This window comes from Balaenoptera borealis (assembly GCF_965194805.1).
Source record: "Balaenoptera borealis genome assembly, chromosome: 6".
NCBI classification, from domain to species: Eukaryota; Metazoa; Chordata; class Mammalia; order Artiodactyla; family Balaenopteridae; genus Balaenoptera; species Balaenoptera borealis.
The window spans coordinates 33300481-33313119 of NC_138863.1; the positions used below are offsets into that span (position 1 = coordinate 33300481).

The 12639-nt window shown below is 40.1% G+C and overlaps 1 protein-coding gene across 3 annotated transcripts in view; it reads right to left on the reverse strand.

Annotated features, from left to right (window-relative positions):
• KIAA2012 overlaps positions 1 to 12639 on the reverse strand; it is a 119419-nt gene that overhangs the window by 16190 nt on the left and 90590 nt on the right. For all 3 annotated transcript variants that reach the window (XM_082397045.1, XM_082397044.1, XM_082397043.1), the window contains one exon: positions 749 to 839. In XM_082397045.1, the coding sequence (XP_082253171.1) occupies positions 749 to 839 (91 nt within the window). The remainder of the gene's footprint in view (positions 1 to 748; positions 840 to 12639) is intronic.

Sequence of the window (12639 nt, forward strand, 5' to 3'; positions counted from 1 at the left end):
GGGGTTGTTATTGTAAGCAGTTTAAATCCATTTTGGAGAAGATGAGATACAAAAGTTAAAACGTGGAGTTCTTCAGATAGCTGCCTCAATACTCAAGTGCCCGTTCCCTTTTTTGTTCCTAGAGAGCACCCAGCCTTTCTGACCCAGGAGGGAATCCTTATACCATGAGGCAGGTGAGGGCAGGTTCTAAAGTCACCAAGGCTCATGGGAGGTCACAGAGGCGATCAGTCCAGCTTGCCACTGCCAACCGGGGCTTGGGTAAAGTGACTGGGCCTGACCAGCCGAGCTGCTGGCTGACGAGCTCATAGTAAGCACATGGTGAGCACACAGGAATCACTTAATACACGTTAGCAATTTATATTAGTATTACTGGTATTATTGATTTTACCCAGAGCTGAGTGAATGCTGAGAGGAGAAACCAAGGTTGAGCTGACAGACCTCTGCTTTTGAGGCATGTCTGCAGAGCTCAGATATGTGGAAAAATGGAGAAAGCTGCTTCCACGTAGAGTTCAACTTCGCTCTGCACCCACCCAGCCAAAGAATATGTTTAAGTAGGAAACACATCACAGTATAATCCTCCCCAAGAATCTTTGTTTCTTAGACAATAATTTAATTCTGGCTGGCAGAGCATGGGGCTGGTTAGCTGAGAATCTTCATGCCTCTTAGGAAAAAACGGAAACGAAATTAGTTAAAAAGAAAGAAAAACAAAAGTAGAGAAGTCCATGTCATTATGACTTTGAATACTTACACCTTTTGGACAGTATCTGCCTCAGGGGTCTGGATGTGCTCAGCCAGGGAAGCACTAAGAGGGTCAAGGGTCATACTCCTCCGCTCTGGGTCTGTGAAGACAAAGAGCATCCTTAATTAGCAGAGGACAGCAGACAGCGATCCCACACGTGAGAAAACGTCTACTCTGGGGAGCAGTCAACGGCATGCAAATTAGCACAACAAGGTATGTTATACCTAGGAAACCGGCAAATGCTGCAGAAACTTGTGCTGACACATGGCAAGTGACATTAAAGTCAGTAAGCCCCTTTGGGAAAGTGATGTGACGGTACATATCAAGACCTAGAAAAACGTTCTTGTCTTTGATCAGGAATCTCACTCCTGTGTATTATCATAAGGAAATAATTTAAAAGAAGAAACAAGCTTTTTGTACAAAGTTATTTATTACAACATTATCATTAATAATAAAAAATTAGAAACAGCCAAACAATGGGAAATTTATGATGCATTCATTTGACAGTTAAAATTATGGTTGAAAAGATAAATCAGCATGGAAAATAGGATATAATGACAAGTAAAAATAGTAAACTATAGAATTGTGTATTAAAACTGTAAAAGCTGGAAGAGAAAACAGAAAAAGGAAATAACATGTTAGATAAAGAGGTTTATGTGTTTAAATTTTTTCTTAAAACCCCAGTGTGGTTATATCATTGAAAAGAAAACTGATTAAAAAAAACAAATGTCATATTCTGAGGAAGGCTTATGCAGGCTACACAGCTATTGCTGGGTGCTCTGAAGACCATATTGGGTAGTTTTCAGAATGAGAAGAGTCTCCAGACTGACTTCATGTTAGACTAGGCTACTTTTTATTTTAGATACTGTAAGCAATTTTAAATTATGAAACATATATTTCATTGCAGAAAATTCGGAAAACACAAGCATAAAGAATAACCCTCCCTGCCAATCAACATATAATTATTAGAATGACTAAAAAGACTGACTATATCAAGAGTTGACACAGATGCAGGGGAACTGGGACTCTCATTCACTGCTGGTTAGAATGTAAAATGGTACAACCACTTAGGAAAATAGCTTGACAATTTCTTAAAAAATTAAATATTAGATGTACCATAGCATCCAACCATTATTCTCCTAGGTGTTTTACATAAGACGAATGAAAGCATATGTCCATAAAAGGACGTATACGCAAATGGTCATAGCAGCTTTATTTGCAATAGTCAAAAACTTGAAAGAGCCAAAATGCCCATCCACAGGTGAATGGATAAACAGGCTAGTATATACATACAATGCAATACTATTCAGTAGTAAGTAGAAATGAAGTACTGATACACTCAACAACATGGATGAATCTCAAAAGAATTATGGGGAGTAAAAGCAACCAAAGAAACGGTATATATGGTATGCTTCCATTTATATAAAATTCTAGAAAGTGCAAACCAGTCTATAGTGACAGAAAGCAGATCGGTGTTTGTCTGGAAATGATAGAGACTGGAGTTGGGGGAGGCATGAGGAAACGTTTGGGAAAGATGAAATTAAAAAAAAAAAAATTATTTATTTGGCTGCACCAGGTCTTAGTTGCAGCACGAGGGATCTTCGATCTTTGTTGCGGCATGTGGGACCTTTTAGTTGTGGCATGCAGGATCTTTAGTTGCAGCATGTGAACTCTTAGTTGCGGCATGTGAAGTCTTAGCTGTGGCATGTGGGATCTAGTTGCCTGACCAGGGATCGAACCCGGGCCCCCTGCATTGGGAGCGCTGTTTCTTAGACACTGGACCAACAGGGAAGTCCCCTGAAATGTTTTATCTTGATTGTGGTGATAGTTTCATGGGTGTCGACATATACAGTATCAGAACTTACCTAGTAGATTTTAAAAGTTCTCATCACAAGAAAAAAAATTGTAACTATGTGTGCTGTTTGACGTTAACTAAGCTTATTGTGGTAACCATTTTGCAATATAAAGTCATTATGTTGTACACCTTAAACGAATACAACGTTATATATCAATTAATCTCAAGAAAACTAGAACCTCCCCCTACAAATCATAACAATATTTAATGTTTCAATAGAAGAAAATTGTTGGTTGAATAATTTTATATTCTACCAAATAATTATACATAATTAAAATCTAAGGAAAAGTGAAGTTGATTGCATTAAAATCTTTATAGAAAAAGTAATATTTAACACTTAAAGAAAACTTATCTAATTGTACAATTTAAATAGGTGTAATTTATTATAAGGCAATTATCTCTTGATAAAGCTGCTTAAAAAACTTAAAGATATATTAATACAAATGAAGTGTCTAAAACAGTGCTGGCACATGTTAAAAACAAGAACCAAAACCAAACAAACTAACAAAAAACCCCTGACTCATGATCCCTCTACTCACATACAACCACAGTAAAATAATTTGGTGTGTATACTTTCATGCATATATAGTAAATATAAACTCATATTTTAATAGAGTTGATAAAATAATGTATATATAATTTTAATCTATTTTTATGTTATTAGAATTTCCCATATCATTAAATATTCTTAAAATGATTTTAATAACAGCGTAGCATTTCATCATACGGATATACCATAATAGACTTAACCAAACATGTAACTTTTAAAATTCAAGTTGTTTTGAATTTTTTTTATAACTAAAATGAACTTTGCATAGCATATCCTTGAAAGGAATGTTTCTGATTATTAAAGGACTTACTCGTTGTCCGCATCTATGATTACTGAAGAATGTACAGTCTTAAAGGCACAAGGTCTGCTGCTGAATTGCTCCCCAGAAAATTTGTACCAATTTACATTCCAAGGAAATGGTCATTCATTCCTTTACCTATCACATGTTTATTAGATACCTACTACATGATGGTCGTTGTGTTAGGTGCTGGGAATACAGTGGTGAGTAGGACAGATTCACACATTGGTCACAGGAAGCTTAAATTTTAGTGGGGAAGATGGATATTAGCACAAAGCAAAGCAAAGCAAAACGAAATAATTTAAAAAAATGTTTTTTGAAAGGAAGACTCTTAATATTCAATCCTCACTTCTCTCTCTCTTTGAGCAGTAGATTCTTGCATGAATTAATTGATTTTTCCTCAATTTTGTTTAAAGGTATTATAACTTTAAAGAAAGATTTGAAAAGAAAAAATTTACCTGTCATCCCACCAGCATTATTCCCTTAATACTAGTTTATCCATTTTTTCAGTGTTCAATGGTGTCCGCACCACCACCCAGAGGAACTTGGGTTCTTTTCTGCCGTTCCCAAATGTTAAGGGTGGCGTCTACTGTCTCATACATCAACCTCCAGACTTTGGAGTAGGGACAGAATTGTTAATGTACATGGTGGCTGAGGGAACTGGAAAGGTTGATTGCGGTGATACCCTGGAATTTATTTTGTCTTGGATCATATGTAATATTAATAGAGAGTGGGAGCTGATTTAAGTATTTTTGTGATTGAGAGGAATTCTGTGAGAGTTTCTTTCCCTAACTTGGCTGGCTTGGTAAAAGCTGTCTCATTGAGCAAGTTTCACTGCTCTTCACCACTATTTTGAACTTTGGGACAGGGCACCATATGACCAGCAGAGGGCGCGTTTGTATTGACCAAAAGATGAGGTTCTACAATTGGTGTGATTTCACCACTTTGATTAGAATTGAAATCCTGTCGCTGGGACATGGACCATAGCAGGGTGTTTTGTTTTGCTTCTCTAGTAAAATAACCTTATATTTAGGAAGTATTGGAATAAACTAAGTCAGTACTTTGAATAATAACCTACAACTTTTAACTGCCTTAAAAAAATCTGTAAAATATTTTAGGAATACAGAGTATAGAAAAATGACCGTATAATGATTACCCATGTACTTACCACCCACCTTTGTGAAATCTTAACATTTTGCCATATTTGATTCACATTTTTTTTCTAAAGAAATGAAACATTTAAGATATAGTCTAAGACTTTATTGTATCACATATAATCCTATTTCCCTCACTCTCTCCCCAGAGGTACCCATTCTCTTAAATTTGGTATTTATCAATTGACTGGGTTCAGAATATGCTACCCCCAAACATGGCACCTTGGCATACTGAGTATTTTAAGCTGAAGGAGTTTGAGAAAGGGCAGTGTAGGTTATGAGACGGCTACTCATGTGAGAGGTAGGTTCTACTTGGAGGAAAGGGGCACCCTTATCCCTGAAGACAGAGAGATTCTGAGAGGAGCCCAAACAAACAGGGCTTGCTCTGTTTCCCCCAGTTTATTACCCTTTGCGCACTTACCTTTTGTACGATCACATTGTCCACTCTTCATCAAACCAAGTATAAAGATGCTCAGGCTTAACTACTTCCTTATGAATCCTCCTACATCACATAAAGCTTATATTAAATACATTTGTGTGCTTTTCTCCTGTTAGTTTGTCTTTGTCAGTTTACTTTTCTGGCCCAGGCAGGGCCTCTAAGAGAGTAGAAGAAAAGTTTTTTCCCTCCTACACTGTCCTCATGTATATTTTTATATCTTTATCACATATAAAGCACCTCTAAACAACATATAATATTATTTTACATATTAAAACTTCATACCAGTAATATCATTTATGTCACTTTTGCAACTTGCTTTATTTTGCTTAATATCTTGTTTTTGAGATTAACCCCTGTTAATACATATAGTTTCCATTCACTTATTTTAAGCTCTTGTATCTTATTCTGTTGTATAAACTTACCACAATTTATTTATCCATTTTGCTATTGATGGCTTTTTTATTTCCAGTTTTTTGTGATTACAAACAATGCTGCAGTGAACCTTCTTGAGTGAGTCACTGTTCATAGATGAAAGAGTTTCTCTAAGGTATACCTGGGAATGAACTTGTTGGGTTGGAGGGTATATGCATCTTCAATTTATTGGGTATTTCCAAATTGCTCTGAGTTTCTAAAACTCCATATCCTCATTAATAATGAGTATTTACAGACAAAATTGTTTGCTAATCTGGTATATATGAAATATCTCTTTTTCTTTTAATTTGAATTTTCCTGATTAGCAAATTTGACTAAGAAATAAATGGTCATTTATTTAGGTTTCCTCTTCTGTTAATTACCTATTAATATCTTTCACCCATTTTTCATTTGGGTGGATTGTCTCTTTTTTAAAAATTAATTAATTAATTAATTTTTGGCTGTGTTGGGTCTTCGTTGCTGCACGCGGGCTTTCTCTAGTTGCGGCGAGTGGGGGCTACTCTTCGCTGAGGTGCACGGGCTTCTCATTGCGATGGCTTCTCTTGTTGCGGAGCACAGGCTCTAGGTGTGTGGGCTTCACTAGTTGTGGCACGCGGGCTCAGTAGTTGTGGCTCGCGGGCTCCTGAGCACAGGCTCAGTAGTTGTGGCACGTGGGTTTAGTTGCCTCGTGTCATGTGGAATCTTCCCCGACTAGGACTCGAACCCGTGTCCCCTGCGTGGGCAGGCAGACTCCCAACCACTGCACCACCAGGGAAGCTGGGTGTTGATTGTCTTTTGCCTTCTCTATTTGTAGCAGTTTTTGGTGCATTTGGGGTACTAATACTTTGTTGGTTATATGCACTACAGATATTGTCTTCTAATCTGTATTTGTCTTTTAACTCTGTTTAACATAACAAAAACTTTAATTCTAATATAGTTGGGTTTGTCAATAATTTTCTTTATGGTTTGTGTTTTGAATCATGGGTAAGAAAATTTTCCCTTTCTCAAATTCATAAAGATATTCTTGTATATTTTCTTCTAAAAGATTAAGAATTTTGCTTTTTCACATTTAGATCCTGAATACATCCGTTATTTTGTGAGGTAAGGATTTAAAAATTGGATAACCAGTTATCTGAAAATTATATAGGGAATAATAGCTCATTCTCTCCCCACTGTTTTCTAACACCACTTTTGTCACATTTCGTTTCTGTATATGGGTGCAATTATTTCTGGATTCTCCCTTCTGTCTGCCCCTAAGGCAATATCATAGCCTTAAAGTAATTTTTGATATGTGGCTGGGTAAACTCTTCCTCTTTGTTTTTCTTCAAAATTGTATTGGCAGGACTTCCCTGGTGGTCCAGTGGGTGGTCCCCCCAATGTAGGGGTCCTGGGTTCTATCCCTGGTCAGGGAACTAGATCCCACATGCAGGCTGAAACTAAGAGTTCACATGCCGCAACTGAGAAGTCCACATGCTGCAACTAAGACCCGGTGCAGCCAAAATAACTAACTAACTAACTAACTAACTGACTAACTAAATACTCCAGGGAGACCCATTCATTGGTGGGGCCCCCATACTTAAAAAAAAAAATTGTATTGGCTATTTTTGACACTTCTTTATGCATTTTACGATCAACTTATCACGTTCCACCAAACACCCTACTGGGGATTTTTAAAAATAGAGTTGCATTGAATTTATACATTAATTTAGGGAGAACTGTCGCCTTCAAATCTTTGAACATTATATATAGCACTATATAGAATGTTATATTTATTCAGGCCTACTTTTCGTTAATTTAATAAGATTTTATAATTTCTTCATGAACATCTAACACCTCTTTTTTTTAGATTTATTGATTTATTGCTTTTAAAATTTATTGATATATATAGGTTTTAAAATTACATTTATTCTGCCTTCCTATATAATGTGTACCACTAGATAACTAAATAGAAGAAGAGAAAAAAGAATTTTTTTGGTAGGAGTTTCCCAAGTAATTCATAACCTTAAATGAATGAATGGATCTGTAGCTGGTGGCATCGTGAAGAGACCGGCAAACATTAACATCTCCCGATGGAAGAACACAATGCCCTCCATGAAGTGGTCTTGTGAAAGCCAATCCTGAATCTGATCAAGTCTCTAGATCCATGTACTAACTTACAGAAAATACAGAAGACAGAGAAACATGTTAAACTATACCTTGAGGATACAATCAGCAAAATCTAGATTGTGGGAAACTCTACAGTAAAAGTCACCCAGTTTCCTGAAAATAAACTGAGGGGAAAGAAAGCAGAAATGAGAAAACTCGATAAATTAAAGGACCCTTAAAAGGCATGTGTTGAGACTTCCCTGGTGGCGCAGTGGTTAAGAATCCGCCTGCCAAAGCAGGGAACTGGGTTCGAGCCCTGGTCTGGGAAGATCCCACATGCTGCGGAGCAACTAAGCCCGTGCGTCTCGACTACTGAGCGTGCGCTCTAGAGCCCGTCGCAATGAGAAGCCCACACATCGCAACGAAGAGTAGCCCCCGCTCGCCACACCTAGAGAAAGCCTGGGCGGAGCAATGGACACCCAACGCGCCAAAAAAAAAAAAAAAAAAAAAAGCCGTATCAACCAATTGCAAACAAACTCTAAAACAATTATAATAATTTTGAGACAATTAGAATGTTGAAAAAACTGACTGGATATTCAATTATATTAAATAATAGTTCTAATTTTTAGGTACAATAGTGGTATTACGGTTATGTCAAAAGAGTATTTTCTTGTCTTTTAAAGATATATACTCAAGTGTATATGGGTAAAATGATATGAGCCTGGAATTTGTTTCAAAATACTATGGAAGGCAGGAAGGAATTGGGGATATAGGTGAACAGTATTGGCCAGGAGATGGGTACGTGAAACTCATTGGTGCTGTTCTGTCCACCCTTGTGTATGTGTGGGGTTTTCCATAATAAGAATTATTTTTAAATTGCATTATAAATTGTACTTTATGTTTGCAAATACTATTTTTTTCCACAAATGATTTTTGTTATTGATGTATTTAGTAATCTTGCTGATTTTTTTGTTTGTCTTTTAATGGCTTGTCTTTTAATAGCTTGTCTATAGAGGCCCTCGGATTTTTCACATAGGTAATACTATTGTCTGAGAATAATGACAGTGTCATTTCCTCCTTTCTATCCTCTTCCTTTTCCTTTATTTTGCTTTTCCTACTGTACTGGTACAATGTTGAATAAGAAGCAATGATAGGGGCTTCCCTGGTGGCGCAGTGGTTGAGAATCTGCCTGCTAATGCAGGGGACACGGGTTCGAGCCCTGGTCTGGGAAGATCCCACATGCCACGGAGCAACTAGGCCCGTGAGCCACAACTACTGAGCCTGTGCATCTGGAGCCTGTGCTCCGCAACAAGAGAGGCCGAGATAGTGAAGAGGCCCGCGCACCGTGATGAAGAGTGGCCCCCGCTTGCCACAACTAGAGGAAGCCCTTGCACAGAAACGAAGACCCAACACAGCCAAAAATAAATATAATAAATAAATAAATAAAAGATTACTATTAAAAAAAAAAAAAAAAAAGAAGCAATGATAGAGGGCGTCCTTATCCTAGTCCTGCCTCTAAAGAGACTGCTTCTGAAGTTCTACCATTGAAGTGTGATGTTTACTGCAGGTTTTGGTAGGTACTCTTTTTTAAAAAAATTAATTAATTAATTTTTGGCTGCGTTGGGTCTTCGTTGCTGTGCGCGGCCTTTCTCTAGTTGCGGCAAGCGGGGGCTACTCTTTGTTGCGGTGCACGGGCTTCTCATTGCGGTGGCTTCTCTTGTTGTGCAGCACAGGCTCTAGGCGCACGGGCTCAGTAGTTGTGGTGCACAGGCTTCGTAGCTCCACGGCATGTGGGATCTTCCCGGACCAGGACTCGAACCCGTGTCCCCTGCGTTGGCAGGCGGATTCTTAACCACTGCGCCACCAGGGAAGTCCCTTGGTAGGTACTCTTTATCAAAATCAGGAAGTCCTCTTCTATTCTTAGTTTGATTATTTTAAATCATGAATGGGTGAATTCTATAAATTGATTTTTCCTTTTGCATATATTGAGATGACCCTAAGTACAGAAACAGATTTTCGAATGTTAGACCATTTTTAATTCTGCGGTAAACTGAATTCAGTCATGGTATATAGATATGTATGTGTGTGTGTGTGTATAAGGATTTGATTGGCTAATATTTCATTTAGGAGTTTTGCATCTTTGATCATAAGTGAGATTGGTCTATAAATTTTCTTCTTATGCTGTTCTTGTCTCTAGTTTCAGCTGCTTTTTGGTTTTGACGAATCTAGGTCTCAAGTTAGAAATGAGCTTTACTTCCTGGAAGGTGAAGAGAATTTTCAGGATCAAGGGGCAACAGCTGTATTCTGGGATTCTGGGGTCTTCCCTGGGGTTTCCATCCTGGGCTGAGTGGAGTGAGCCAGAAACAGTCTTAAGGATGTGTCATTTCCCACTATAGAGGAGAACTTTGAAAATACTTTCCAGAAGGAGAAATAAAGGAGTAATAATAGAGGATGTAGGTCATCTAGGCCAGCGGTCCCCAACCTTTTTGGCACCAGGGATCGGTTTCGTGGAAGACAATTTTTCCACGGATGGGGGGCAGGGATGGTTTCAGGATGATTCAAGCTCATTACATTTATTGTGCACTTTATTTCTATTATTATTACACTGTAATATATAATGAAATAATTATACAACTCACCATAATGCAGAATCAGTGGGAGCCCTGAGCTTGTTTTCACTTGCCACTCACTGATAGGGTTTTGATATGACTCTGCAAGCAATTGCTTTATTATGGTCTCTGTGCAGTCAAACCTCTCTGCTAATGATAATCTGTATTTGCAGCTGCTCCCCAGCGCTAGCTTCACTGCCTCAGCTCCACCTCAGATCATCAGGCATTAGATTCTCATAAGGAGCACGCAACCTAGATCCCTCACATGTGCAGTTCACAGTAGGGTTCACACTCCTGTGAGAGTCTAATGCCACCGCTGATCTGACAGGAGGAGGAGCTCAGGCGGTAATGCAAGTGATGGGGAGCGGCTGTAAATACAGATGAAGCTTCGGGCTCCCTCACCTGCCACTCACCTCATGCTGTGCCGCTCAGTTCCTAACAGGCCACGGACCACTACTGGTCCATGGCCCGGGGGTTGGGGACCCCTGATCTAGGCTGCTAAGAACTAGCAGACTATGCTGAAGCCAGTACCAGGGCTCCAGATAGCAGAGCCTGGCAGTGTAGGGTGACTGTGCAGGCCTCACGCAGAGAGGAAGCGAGGAGCCCCAACCCATGTTGTGAGGTGGCCCTTTGCAGTGGTACCATCTTCCAGGCTGTGGATTCTGGTATAATGGCAGTGCCTCAACTCCTGGGCACATATTTCTTGTCTTCCTATTTTCTCCCCAGCGTTAAGAGAAATTTTTGCATCACTGGCTGCTTCACTTCTTGGCACAGATTGGGCAGTCATTATACTTGCTCCTTTTTTTTTAAAAAAAAAAAATTTATTTATTTTTGACTGTGTTGGGTCTTTGTTGCGGCATGTGGGATCTTTCGTTGTGGCCCACGGGCTCTTCATTATGGTGTGCGGGCTTCTCTCTAGTTGTGGCATGCAGGCTCAGTATTTGTGGCACTCGGGCTCTCTAGCTGTGGCTCGCGTGCTCAGTAGTTGTGATGAGTGGGCTTAGTTGCTCATCAGCATGTGGGATCTTAGTTCCCTGAGCAGGGATAGAACCCGTGTCCCCTGGAAGGTGGATTCTTAACCACTGGACCACCAGGGAAGTGCCCACTTGCTCCATTTGGAACTGTTTATTCCTAGAGTCAGGAACTGCCCCTGAGGAAACGCTTTCAAAACCAAACTAAATTGAACTAAACTAAACACCTACAGTCACTGAGCTGAGAGAGACTAGGGTTACCTTGGTTTTAATAATTAGCCACGATTTTGCATAATTCTCCTGGCTTCTAGACCTCAGTTTCCTTTATCTACAATATAAAAGAACTTCTAGAGATTCTAAATAATCTCCAAGTTTCATGCTGGCTTTCAAAAAATGCTGCCATAATTTTGTGGTATTTCTTCAACCTTGTAACTATTTCCTAATCAGAAACACATGGATGGCTTTACAACTCTTAAAGAGCCAGGGGCTTGGAGTCCATATCCAGTCCAAACCTGGGTTCATATCTCAGCTCCTTCACTTACTGGCTGTGTGACCTTGGGCTATTTACCTAACCTCTCTGAGCCTCATTTGCCTCATCCGTGAAATATGGATAATGTACTTTATCTCATAAGGTTGTGGTGAGGATAAAATGAGATAAAAGTACAAAAAAGAAAGCACCTAGCAAAGTCTTTCTGCAGAGTAAGTGCCAAAAATTCCTTCCCTTTTCTCCACCCAAGTGACGATGTGTGGAAAACTAGCCAAAAGATAAGCTTTATAAATTTAAAAGTTTAAATTGTTTGTCTGGCACTTCAGGCTGTTTCCCGTTTGCCTGCCTCCCACCTTCTCCCTAGAGTCTAAGTCGGCCTGTTTGGCAGATTTTGAGACTGTCTAGATCTGTGAGTCTCTACCCAGGCCTGGGATCCGCAGGAGGTGCCAGCGGGTAGCGACATCACAAGTTACCGCAGAGAGGAGAAGAAAAGACTAACAGATGCGGCCCGGAGAGCCAACCCTTTGGGGCAAGCCGAGCCTGGAGTCCCGAGCTCGCTGCAAGGAGCTCCGTTTGCAAGGAGGTCAGAGGCGACAGGTGGAGACGGCCTCGCGCTGGCGGAGCGGCGGCGCCGGGCGGGCACCGGCGAGAGAGCGGGCGCCGCCGGCCCCTGGAGCCGCCGGTCGGGGGCGGGAGACGATGGAAGGCGCGCCCCGCCGCCGCCTGCTGGGACCTTTCGTCCTTTCCTCGCTCCCCCGATTTGCCACACTTTTTTTGTCTTTTTGAAAAACCTGCCTGAAGATTCTCTTCATTCCGATTTCTCCACTTTATATGTGTGTGAAGCATTTCTTCTCTATTTCCCCTTGACCTTTGTGCTTTCTCGCCCTTTACCTACCAGCACTTCAGGATCCGCAAACGCTCCTTTTGGTAACTGTTAACAACCAGACTTGATCTCTACAGATGGAGTCTGGGAGGTCAGTCAGATCTGGAGCCTCGCCTCTGCCCAGCTCTGTGACCAAGGACATGTTCCTTATCCTCACT